Source organism: Anolis sagrei, chromosome 4 (genome assembly GCF_037176765.1).
Source record: "Anolis sagrei isolate rAnoSag1 chromosome 4, rAnoSag1.mat, whole genome shotgun sequence".
NCBI lineage: Eukaryota > Metazoa > Chordata > Lepidosauria > Squamata > Dactyloidae > Anolis > Anolis sagrei.
The window spans coordinates 46,308,025-46,320,352 of NC_090024.1; the positions used below are offsets into that span (position 1 = coordinate 46,308,025).

The 12,328-nt window shown below is 38.1% G+C and overlaps 1 protein-coding gene across 1 annotated transcript in view; it reads left to right on the forward strand.

Moving 5' to 3' along the window:
• CYP7B1 (cytochrome P450 family 7 subfamily B member 1) overlaps positions 1-12,328 on the forward strand; it is a 123,270-nt gene that overhangs the window by 97,134 nt on the left and 13,808 nt on the right. Inside the window, exons 3-4 of the mRNA XM_060775392.2 lie at positions 6,974-7,570; positions 8,039-8,245. Coding sequence (XP_060631375.2) covers positions 6,974-7,570; positions 8,039-8,245 — 804 coding nt within the window. The remainder of the gene's footprint in view (positions 1-6,973; positions 7,571-8,038; positions 8,246-12,328) is intronic.

Below are 12,328 nucleotides of genomic sequence, written 5' to 3' on the forward strand. Positions count from 1 at the left end.
AGTACATGCCATTTAAGTTGGGGATATTTTTAAGTTCACATATGTATAATACTATGTGATTTTTATGTGAGCTACATTTGCCTGTGGAAAGGGAGTGTGTACATTTGTGTTTCAGTGTCTTTTTGTATCAATTTCTCTGTATGTCTGTGAATGCATGCTCTCACATAGCATCGCGCACATGCACACACACATACATATATAAATACATAACATGTGCATATTTTTATTGTTTGCCAGTGTTCCTTGCTAGATTTTTTTAGGTGAAAGCTTTTGATCTGAAATCCTATTGTTAGTACCAACCAGAGTAGATCTCTTAAATCAAAGGCTGCGAAATAACTAAATGCATAGGTATATCCAACTGATAAAATTGAGTTGACTCTTGTTGTGATTGACAGTAGGATTCAAGCCAGTAAGGATGAGTACTAGATTCTGTAATTGAGAAATCACACTTCTAAAGATGCTCATGGCCCAATCCTATGTGTATTCACTGACGTCTTGGAGCCCATGCAACTCAAATGGCACATGCAGCAGCGTGTGCCTTGGTGCTAAAATATTCAGACCTACAGGACTTATCCCTAGCATGTCTTCTGTTTTCAAATGTAGGGGTGAGATAAGGTGTAGCTTGATTCTTTGGTGGGGACACCTGCTAGAGTGAAAATAAATACAATTTGCCAGCATAGAATTGTAAATCTGATTTAAGCCATGGAATACAACCCTGGATATATTTGCTCAGAATTAACTTGCTCCATGTTTACTGGGCTTAGTCCCAAACTACAATGTGTAGAGTGTGTATCTGGCTTCTGCTGAGGAGAAATGATTTCTTCTTTTGGGGTTTTCCTTTTTAAAATGGGGGGAGGGAAACTTGACCATTTAAAATAAAGCTTCCAAAAGGCTTGTTTGCTGGGCCACAATATAGTGGGAAACATTTGTTTGATTATTTTGATTTTGTAGCTTAGCACAATTTGATGTCCTACATATTATGATTTTTTTTCTATATTAGAATTCTGCATATCCTTTCTTGTTTTGTCTTTAATTCTTCCATTTTTATTCTCTGCATGGACTTGAATATTGAATTGGCAAAAAGAGGGTTCACTTTCTGGCATGTAATAACTAAAAATCATCAGACGAATGGAGGTGTTGATGTCCTGACACTTCCTTTGTCAGGGATGTATTGAGTGAAGCCCTGCACTTGAATGGACTTACATAGAATAAGTGTGCATAAAGACATTGAGCTGAGACCTAAACAGATTGACTTGGAAACAAATCCAAATGATTCCTAGGGGAGCGTCATTTTGGGGCTGATATTAGAATTATATAGGATTTAATTCGCGACAAATGTGCTCACAACAGGGCTGATAATCAACAGTGTGCCCATGCTGGAAAGATTATTTGCTTGAAATTATGTTGATATTTAAATATATAAGAATTGGGAATTGTTTTGCAAAATGTTGGAGTGGAGATCACAAAGAAGGCAGCTCGTATTTTTCATCTGAAAATAGCAGATGGCGGACAGATGGTTTAAATTAATATTAATTAATTTTTTAAAGAAATCTTAAATTGTTTACCCTGAATGCTCAAAGTTGGGAAGCTAGCTGACATCTTCAGGTTAATGGCATTCAAAATCAGCTTGTTAAATACCAGAACAGAGTATAGTGTCTTCAGTCTTTTGGTCACAACTTTGATGCCTGGAATAAGAAGTGACTCTCAAGATGATTTTATTATAAAAGATTGGGCTGTGGCCAGGGAGAAAAGAATACTCAAATTGTTGAATAGTAGTTTAGGGCTAAACCTTGAATACAGTTCTTGTTTATTACTTCTGTCTACAAACTGTTCAGGCGTCTGTATTGTAATGCATATATACTGAGCTTATGCTTTAAAGATTGCTTCTACCATTTCAAGACATTTTGCATAACAGGAAAATAGTAAGCTGTTGTATGTTAGAAGTCAGTCTTCCTGAGTGTGGTAGGACTTCTACTTTTAGTTAAATAGATGCAGTATTTCATACACACACACACACACACACACACACACACAAAATGAACAATGAAATACTTTAAGTTAGAATTGTCTTTGTAAATGTAAACATTCTCTTCACATAAAGTCATTATTGTATATTATGATTTAGGATCATCATGATTTTATTTTACTAGAGATCACCACAAAGCTAAACAATGGTTAGTATGTGGGAAGTAAACTTTGGAGAAAATTTTGAAATTTGAATTTCTAGATCAGACTAGTTTCTAACTTCTAAATTACATTTTTTATTAATGGGTGGATTTTAACAACAACACACCTTAGAAATGAATGAATGCTTTTGTTTTTTCTTCTTAACAGAGGATAATGTTTGCCAAATTGAACCAGTATGTCATTTATCCTTCTCTAATCTACCTTTCTAACAACACTGTGTTGGATCCAAAATTCCCTTTCACAAACAGAACACTCCTTTTCTTTGGAAGAAGATTGCTTCTGTTAAATTGTGTTTTTTTTTTATTTACAGGAAGGAAACTAATTTGAAATATTTAGGATCAGAAATTGTTTGGATTTAAAATTTTGGAATATTTTCATATGCATGACATATTATATAGAGGCTGTGGTGGCGCAGTGGGTTAAATCACTAAGCTGCAGAAATTGCTGATTGGAAGGCCTGCGGTTCAAATCTTTGGAGGGGGGGGGGGTGAGCTTCTGTTGTTAGCCCCGGCTTCTGCCAACCTAGCAGTTCAATAACATGCAACTGTGAGTAGATCAATAGGTACTGCTTTGTTGGAAAGGTAATGGCACTCCATGCAGTCATGCTGGCCACATGATCTAGGAGGTGTCTACAGACAACGCCAGCTCTTTGGCTTAAAAATGGAGATGAACACCACTCCCTGAGTCAGACTTTATTAGACTTCATGTCAAGGGGAAACCTTTACCTTTTCTTAAATGACATAAAATTGAGATGGAAATGAAGGATGTACAAAAAGGTCATTTATGTTATGTTACACCTTCTCAGAGAGCCAGTATGGTTTGGTAGTTTAAGTGTTGGGCTAAAACTGGATATCAGGGTTCAAAGTCCCTCTCAGCTATGAAAACCCAGTCAGTGTCCTTGGGCAAGTCACAATCTTTCAGCCACAACAAAGGCAATCTTCAAGCCTCTCTCAACAAACTTTGCCAAGAAAACCCTGTGATGGGTTTTCCTGGGTCTCCATAAGTTAGAAATGAATGAAGGTACATGACAACAATAACACAACTTCTTATACATATAGTTTTAAGATAATTTGATGTAATATTTACAATAAATGTGTACATGAAGCAAAGTTTCTGTACATTGAACTATTAGAAAGTAGAGATGACACTATCTCAACTACTCATGTGGGTGAGTTCGGATTTTGAAGCATTATGCATTTCAGAATTTCAGGTAATGGATGCACACCCTATATTGTTTTTCCAGACATGTTTTTGTTCAATTTTTTCTCTCCAGAGCCTTCAGATTTCATAAAAACTTTACCACTAAATTTTACAGTGAAATGTATTTTTCAGCATAAACTATTGTTCCTAAGCTTAACTTAAATAATAACTATTTGCATTAAACATTAGGACTGCTACTTCATAGTAATTTTACCAGTCTACCTGGTTTGCAGTAAGTAGAACAGCTCCTGAATCAGGCAGTAAAAAAAAATGTTACACCTGACTGAGTAAGGATGCCACTCTTGCCCTAACGTTTTGACAGGGGTAGTAGATTCCTCAGTGCTCATCACTTAGGAGCCAGAAGCGCTTGGGAAAAGCTCTGACAACTGTCCCTTTTGTCCTTCTCCACAGATTATTATTGATAGCGATATTCTTATGGAGTGCTCTTGGGAAAATGAGGGAAGAAAATCTGTGCAAGAATTACTCTTTTTAAATGGAAATAGTGGTTGCCAATCTTATCAATATAAATCTCACTATTTTCAGTAGTCTGGAAAAGAGATAGTTTGCCTCTCGCACCCTGCCTCTCAGATTTTATTATTGACTGATGTTATAATGGGAATTAGCAAGGGATCCAGAGCAACACATACAACTTAAAGCTTGTTAAGTTCATTTAAGATATTACTTATTTCAACTATATCTTAGCAAGTGTGCATGCTTTTGCATGCTACAATACATTCAGATGTTCTTTCAAACTTTTAAACCATACAAACTACTTAGGTAACAATTTTCCATTAGACCAATGAAAAAATATCAGAACAATGAGACACAATGGAAGACCCTACCAATCATCAAATAGTGTGGATTACATTAGAGCAGGGGTCCTCAAACTTTTTAAATGGAGGGCCAAATCACAGTCCCTCAAACTGTTGGAGGGCCAGATTATAATTTGAAAAAACAAACAAACATGAATTCCTATGCACACTGTACATACCTTATTTGTAGTACAAAAACACTTAAAAACAATACAATAATTACAATGAAGAACAATTTTAACAAATATAAACTTATTAGTATTTCAGTGGGAAGTGTGGGCCTGCTTTGGGCTGATGAGATAGGATTGTTGTTGTTGTTGTGTGCTTTCAAGTCATTTCAGACTTAGGTTGACCCTGAGCGAGGGCTGGGTAAATGATCTTGGAGGGCCGTATCTGGCCCCCGGGCCTTAGTTTGAGGACCCCTGCATTAGAGGGTGAAGTAAATGTCTCATCCATATATTTTACAAAAGTGCTCAAAATAGTATTTTTAAGATTTCCTCTTTTGAAAATACAATGTAGTCAAGAACTTACTTTATATATACTCGAGTATAAGCCTAGTTTTTCAGCCCTTTGTTTAGGCTGAAAAGTCTCCCTTGGCTTATACTCGAGTCAATGTTATTTATTATTTTACTCTGTTGTTGTTGTTGTTGTTGTTGTTGTTGTTGTTGTTACATTTATTATTATTGGAAGGATACGTAAACACATGTACATTGTAGAAAATTAGAATAATTGGTTAATCAGAGTTGGGCAGGCTTATCTTAAATTACAGCTTTATATAAATATTTAAAAACGTCTAACCTACTGATGCCTCAACTAATGTAATTTTATTGGTATCTATTTTTATTTTGAAATTTATCAGTTGCTGCTGCATTTCCCACCCCTGGCTTATACTCGAGTCAATCTTTTCCCAGTTTTCTGTGGTAAAATTCGGTGCCTCAGCTTATATTTGGATCGGTTTATACTTGAGTATATACAGTATATGGTTGAATTTTATTGATGTTTCAGAGATTTTACCTTGTTCTTCATCTCTTGAATGTGGAAAACTATTGTGTCTAAGAGTATGATTTTAGCTTTTTGATTGGAGATGGCAGAATAAACATGCAAATTGTGTTCTCTTTCACCTCTCAGTGTGTAGATTTGTTCCAAATGTGAGCCAGAATAGAATCAATAATACCCATTTACAACAGTGATCATATACTTCCCGGGATATTGAGCCTAATGTGTTATAGTAATGGTGTAGGATTCCCTTTTGTGCACATTTACACCCATGTAAACTGCATTGGACACAAGGGACATATTATCAAGTAAAGATACTAAAATTGTTTTGCATGTTTACTTGGGAATATGCCCCATGTTCGCTAATGAACTAGGAGAGAAACCCCATTGCAGACAGTTGGCTTGAGCTGGTGTAGAATTGGGGTGTTAGTCAAGAAACCACATAAGATGTTTGAGAATTCATCATGGTGATTATATTGTTGAATAGCTTAAGACATTGTATAAAGAAGGAAACTAGAACAATTACCTATGACTTTTTTACAAGAGCAAAAATGCTTGTTGAAAAAGAATTGGAAATTAGGTTAAAAGTCAGTAGAGAGGAACACTATAGGTCAGTTCATAGCAATCTGATGATGTGTAAATGAACTACAATGACTTCTAGTGCAAATCAAGACTGAAGTCTTTTTCAATGCCAAAATTACTAAACTTGGGGTTTTGCATTTTGGATTTATTATGAGAAGACATGACTTGTTGGGAAAGCTCAGGGGGAAAGCTGATAGTGCTGAAAAAAGCTGAAGGCAGTAAAGAAAGACCACACTGCAGATGGATTGACTCTGTAAAGGAAATTACAATCTTGAGTTTCCAAGGCTTCACCGGGGTTGTTAATGCCACAGTGTTATTAATAGTAAAATCTCATTAATGTCTTTCATTCCTAAATAGCCATAAGTCAAGGCCAACTTCATGGCACATAATAACAAATGAAGTGAGTTTTCTGAGCTCTCTGGCCATGTGCCAGAAGCATTCTCTCCTGACATTTCACCCACATCTATGACAGACATCCTCAGAAGTTGTGAGTCTGTCGGAAACTAGGTAAGAGAGATTTATATATCTGTGAAAGGTCCATGGTGGGAGAAAGAACTCTTATCTGTTGGAGGCAAGTGTGAATGTTGTAGTTTATCACCTTGATTAGCATTTGATGGCCTTTCAGCTACTTCCTACCTGGGAGAATACTTTGTGTTAGCTGGCCCTGATTGTTTCTTGCCTCAAATTCTCCTGTCTTCAGGGTGTTGTTCTTTATTTACAGTCCTGATTTTAGAGGGGTTTTTTTTTAATACTGGCACTATTATTAATAATACATGTCTATGCAACGATCGTCTGTGACTCTAGGTTCTTGATGAAAGTTAATGCACAGGTAAATAAGTAAGCACAACAATTTATTTGTGTGAGGAAGTTCTCTCTCTATTCCTTCATTTTCCCTCTAAACAGCTAGATAGGTAGATTTTATTCAAAGAACAAGTATTTACATGCCATAAAGTGATTTCATTCGCCATGCTCCATGTATGTTTTCACATCTCAAACTTTCACTGAACTTTTCTTTATTCTAATTTTATAGCATTGGATATTAGTCATATCTTGGCATTTTTTGGGGGGGGGGGGAGAATTCTCAAAAACTCAGAATCATAACTGATGCTCAGATTCACAACTGAGCAGATGCACATAAAAAAACTTACTGGGTTAAATTAGTATATTGAGTTTAACCATTTCTTTTTCTTTTTCAGGCAAGTATATTACATTTATATTAGACCCCCTGCAGTTTCCTTCTGTAATCAAGAATGGAAAAAACTTGGAATTCACGGAAATAGCAGATGAGATCTCATCCCGAGCATTTGACCATCCACCTGTTTTAAAAGACATTTATTCAGGCCTAAGTGAAAATGTGCACAGGAGTTATCAATACCTTACAGGGAAACCATTGGATGCACTCTCTGACAGCATGATGACAAATCTCCAAAGTCTATTTAAGGCAAAGTTCTCACAAACAGCAGATTGGAAAAAAGAGACAGTGAATAAGTTCTGCTTCTCCATCCTATTTGAAGCCAGTTTTAGAACGCTGTATGGAAGAGATCCTGATGCAGATGGCTACAGTGTAACTGATGCCATCGGAGACAGGTTTCTCAAGTTTGATGCCAAATTTGCCTATTTGGCTGCAAACATACCAGCTGAATTGTTGGGAGAAACCAAGGGAATCCGGAAAGAACTTGTCAATTTCTTTAAACCTACAAATATGGCAAAGTGGTTGGGATGTTCAGAGGTGATCCAAGACAGAAAGAATGTGTTCGAGATGTATGAAGCACTTGGAGACTACGACAAAGCAGGTGGCAAACTTTTGAGTGATTGCTTGTCTGGAATACGATAATTTACTAGAGACCTTTGAAATAAAATGACAAAATTGCGACCTTGAACATTTTTAATGTTTTTTTCTAATTGGCTAATGATAAAATGTTTAATTCTGAAACAACCCTGTATGATAATTGATTCTCTCTTTCTCTCTTTCACTCTTTTTTTGGCAGAGGTGGTAAAACAAGATACTTAATGGCGATAATGAGAGAGCTTATAACAGAGCTGCATTTCCTCTCTTTATTTCGCCCCCACCCCCACCCTGAAATTACATTTCAAACTATTCTCATTAAGCAGAAAATTAGACTTCAGAAGCCTATTGGTCCTCATTAGCATTCACTGATCCTTGCCTGGGTCTGTGTCCTAACATCTTTTAATTAGCACACTGCAAATCTAATCAGTGTAATAAACGCTATTAATCTTCCTTTTCACTTATTTTCTCCCAGCACATCATTTCGCCTTCATGTGGGCCTCTGTGGGAAACACGATTCCAGCTACATTCTGGACCATGTATTATCTTCTGCGGCACCCAGAAGCTCTTTCAGTGGTGCGTGACGAAATTGACCATTTGCTGCAGTCAACAGGTCAAGAGAGGGGGCCAGGATTCAACATCCACATCAACAGAGAACAATTGGACAACCTGGTCTACCTAGGTAATTTATTTTATCCCTCCTGATGAAAAGTAGGTATCTCCCTGTAAACTCAGTTTATCACTCATTCTGTTTAGTGAGAAGGTGGAGAACACAGCTGCTTAATTGACATAATAACAACCATTTACATCAATTATAAATTATGTAGTTTATAGCTGGAGATACACTTGCTGCATGTAAACATAAAAGGCCCAGGTAATTAACTAGGCAAGGTATGGAAAAGACTGAATCAAAGCCTTGCCGTTATTTACAAAAAGTTGATGCATATTAAGTTGGGTTCTGAACATCTGCTGAAGTGGCAATGCATTTCACAAGCATCAGGGCTCTATTGCAAAGACAGACCTTTGCCCAAATTGAAAGGAAGCTATTTGGAACAAAGAATGTGCCTTCAAAATATAATCTCTCTTTTAAATAAAGAGCATCTTCTAATTTACCTGTGGTTGACAGTTTATTTGCAAAGCTTAAAGAGAGGCAAATATTTCTGAACCAAAACAATTGTTTATTTTTTTTAAAAAAAAGAAGGAAAAAGGGGGGTGTGGTAAATAGTACACAAAAACAACTTCGTTTCTAAGTTTATTTATTTATTTTACTCTATTTGTATCCCGCCTTTCTCTACCCCGAAGGGGACTCAAGGCAGCTTTGCAGATGGCAACTATTCAATGCCTTTGAACAGCATACAGTTAAAATACACTTAAACATTTAAAATTAAAATTAAATGCACATTAAAAACATATACAACATTACAATCACTATTTTAAAAATTACTCAATCCCACAATCGTAATCCGGGACCGTTCCAAAAAGTCATTGCACATACAGTGTTCCCTCGCTGTTTCGCTGTTCGCTTTCCACAGACTCGCTGTTTTGTGGTTAGGGTTGAGAATTAATATTTTAAATATATTTTTATACATTTTGTGGTTTTAAAATCACAAAATGTATAAAAATATATTTAAAATATTAATTTTCAACCCTATCCACTAAACAGCAAGTCTGCAGAAAGCGAACCGCTGCTTGCAGGATGCTTTTTTTCCCAGAAGTCCCCTGCACGGTGGGAAGTTTCCTGCTGCTTGGCCGGCTGGCCAGCTGGCGACAGACCCCGCCCCACCCCTGGATTGGCCAGGGCCAGCTTCCCCACCTCACCCCAGCAGCCTTTGCAGGGCTGCCCTGGGTCTCCGCAGGGCTCCATGGTAGCCAGGGCCAGCTGCCCCACCTCGCCCTGGCAGCCCTGCAGAGGCCACAGAGCCCTCCGGATGCCCAGGGCAGCCCTGCAAAGGCTGCCAGTGCGAGGTGAGGAAGCTAGCTCTGGGCAACCAGTGGCAGGCCCTGTAGATATTATTTCACTGTAGTTAATCTCTGAAGGCTTGTCCCCAGAGCCAAGTTTTAACTTTAAGTTTTTAAATCCTTCATCTTAGAATCATATGTGATACAGAACCCCTATAAAACTATACCATTTTGCAGTGTACATGAGATGGTGTGAATTGTAAAAATAGTACTGTGTGTCTATGTCTATACAAATAAAAATAAGTTGTGTGAAAAGAATTATACAGGCAATCCCCAAGTTATGAACAAGATAGGTTCTGTAGGTTTCTTCTTAAGTTGAATTTGTATGTAAGTTGGAACAGGTTTATTTGTTAAATGTAACTCCACACACACACACACACACACACACATACACAAACAAACTTACTCCTTACTTAGGAGATTCCTCGTAGCCCGAAGATGATGGTCCTCCAAGTCTAATGCCTTGGTGGTGGGTTTGTAGGTAGCTGTGGAGCCCTGTTCTTGATCCACATGTTCACCCAGGTGGAAGGCGGTCCCGGTCAGGGTTAGCTTAATGCAGCTTCTTCTTGGCCCTCTAGTCATGCCTCTTCAAATTCTGCAGCACTGTTGGTCACAGCTGACCTCCAGCTGGAGCGCTCAAGGGCCAGGGCTTCCCAGTTCTCGATGTCAATGCACTGAGTTTTTAAGGTTGGCTTTAAGCCCATCTTTAAATCTCTTTTCCTGTTCACCAATGTTCCATTTCCCATTCTTGATTTAGTAGTACAGTAACTGCTTTGGGAGATGGGCATACACACACACACTTTGGATAGCATAGGAAAGGGTTAACACCCTTGTGGTGTTTGTCTCTTTATCTGCTCCCATTCTTCCGGAAACCTTAGGCCCCATCTACATTGCCATATAAAATCCAGACTATCTTATTTGAACTGGATTATATTAGTTTACACTGCCATATAATCCAGTTCAAAGCAGATAATCTGGATTTTATATGATAGTGTAGATGGGGCCTTAGAGTCCTTGACTTCCCAAAATTAGAAATCCAGCCCATTTTGGTCCATCCACTGCTAGCTTCCAAGCCTCACCTCCCGCGTTGCTCCAACATGTGCTTTTTGAATACATCTTCCCCATAGTTGATTTAACTTAGTCTGCAGCTGTTTATTTTATACACCTTTGTTCCAGCTTCATTTTTTTATTCTTGTGTGTAGGTTCATTTGTAGTGTAATGAGCTAATTAATTCCCTAGTAGGAGCATCTAGTTCTGCCAAGAAGTTAAAAGTTATTGGCAGTTCCCTTAAAAATGTTTTTAAAAACTTTAAAGGTGTTTAACATTTTTAAAAAATCCTTCACCTATTTCTCTGTAATTTGGCAGGCTTAATGTTCCCCTAAGGGGCTATTAAGCTTGCTAATATTTTCCAATGAGGATAAAGAGAGAGAAAAATATTATAACTATATTTGGAGCTCTCATCTTAATCAGTGGTAAGTACAAACCTTTGGGCTTGTAAATCTTCTCTGGGTTGATGGCTCAAAATGAAATGGAGTGGTTCCAGATCCCTCTCAATAGAAACAGAACAACTTACAAAGGATGAAATTGGGATTAAAACTAAATCTTGTGATTGGTACATATATTTATTGGATTTTGCTCCTGGTGTTGCAGTCACAGAATTTCCTTACAGGGAACAAGGTTGTTGGCATTTTTGATAAATTAGAGCCCTTCCACACAGTCCTATATCCCAGAATATTAAGGCAGAAAATCCCACATTATCTGAGTGTGGACTCAGAGCCTTTCCAGACAGGGTTTTATCCCAGAAGCATCTGCGTTTAAAAAAAATCTTGATCCACATGTTCTCCCACAGTGAGGACATTGGTTTCCAGGTGGAAGGCGGTCCCGGTCAGGGTTGGCTTGATGAACCTTTTTCTTGGCCCTCCATTCATGCCTCTTCAAATTCTGTAGCACTGCTGGTCACAGCTGACCTACAGTTAGAGTGCTCAAGGTCCACACTCAAATAATGTGGTATTTTCTGCCCTGATATTTTGAAATATAGGGCTGTGTGGAAGGGCCCTGAGTATGCTTTGTCAAAAGTCACCCAGTGGATTTTCATGACTGAACAAGGATTTGAATCTGGGTGTCCCAGGGTCCTTTTACACAGCTACATAACCCAGAATATCAAGGCAGATATTCCAGAATATCTTCTTTGAACTGGGTTATCTGAGTTTGCACTGCCATATAACCCAGTTCAAAGTCAGTTCATTTTATACAGATTTGTGGAAGAGGCCCTAGTCTTAGTCCAATCCCCAAACCATGACATCACATGGACTGTCTTGTTTTGGTGTTGTTGTTTATTCATTCAGTTGCTTCTGACTCTTCGTGACCTCATGGACCAGTCCACGCTAGAACTCCCTGTAAGCTGTCACCACCCCCAGCTCCTTCAGAGTCAACCCAGTCACTTCAAGGATACCATCAATCCATCTTGCCCTTGGTCGCCCATCTTCCTTTTTCCTTCAATTTTCCCCAGCATCATTGTCTTCTCTAAGCTTTCTTTTCTTCTCAAGATGGGGTCAAACTTCTTCATCTTTGCCTCTAATATCCTTCCTTCCAGTGAGCAGTTGGGCTTTATTTCCTGGTTGGATCTTCTCACGGCCCAAGGCACTCTCAGAATTTTCCTCCAGCACCACAGTTCAATAGCATCTATCTTGCTTCGTTCAGCCTTCCCTATGATCCAGCTCTCACATCCATAGGTTACTATGGAGAATACCATTGCTTTGACTAAGCAGATCTTCGTTACCAGTTTGATGTCTACTCTTCACTCTTT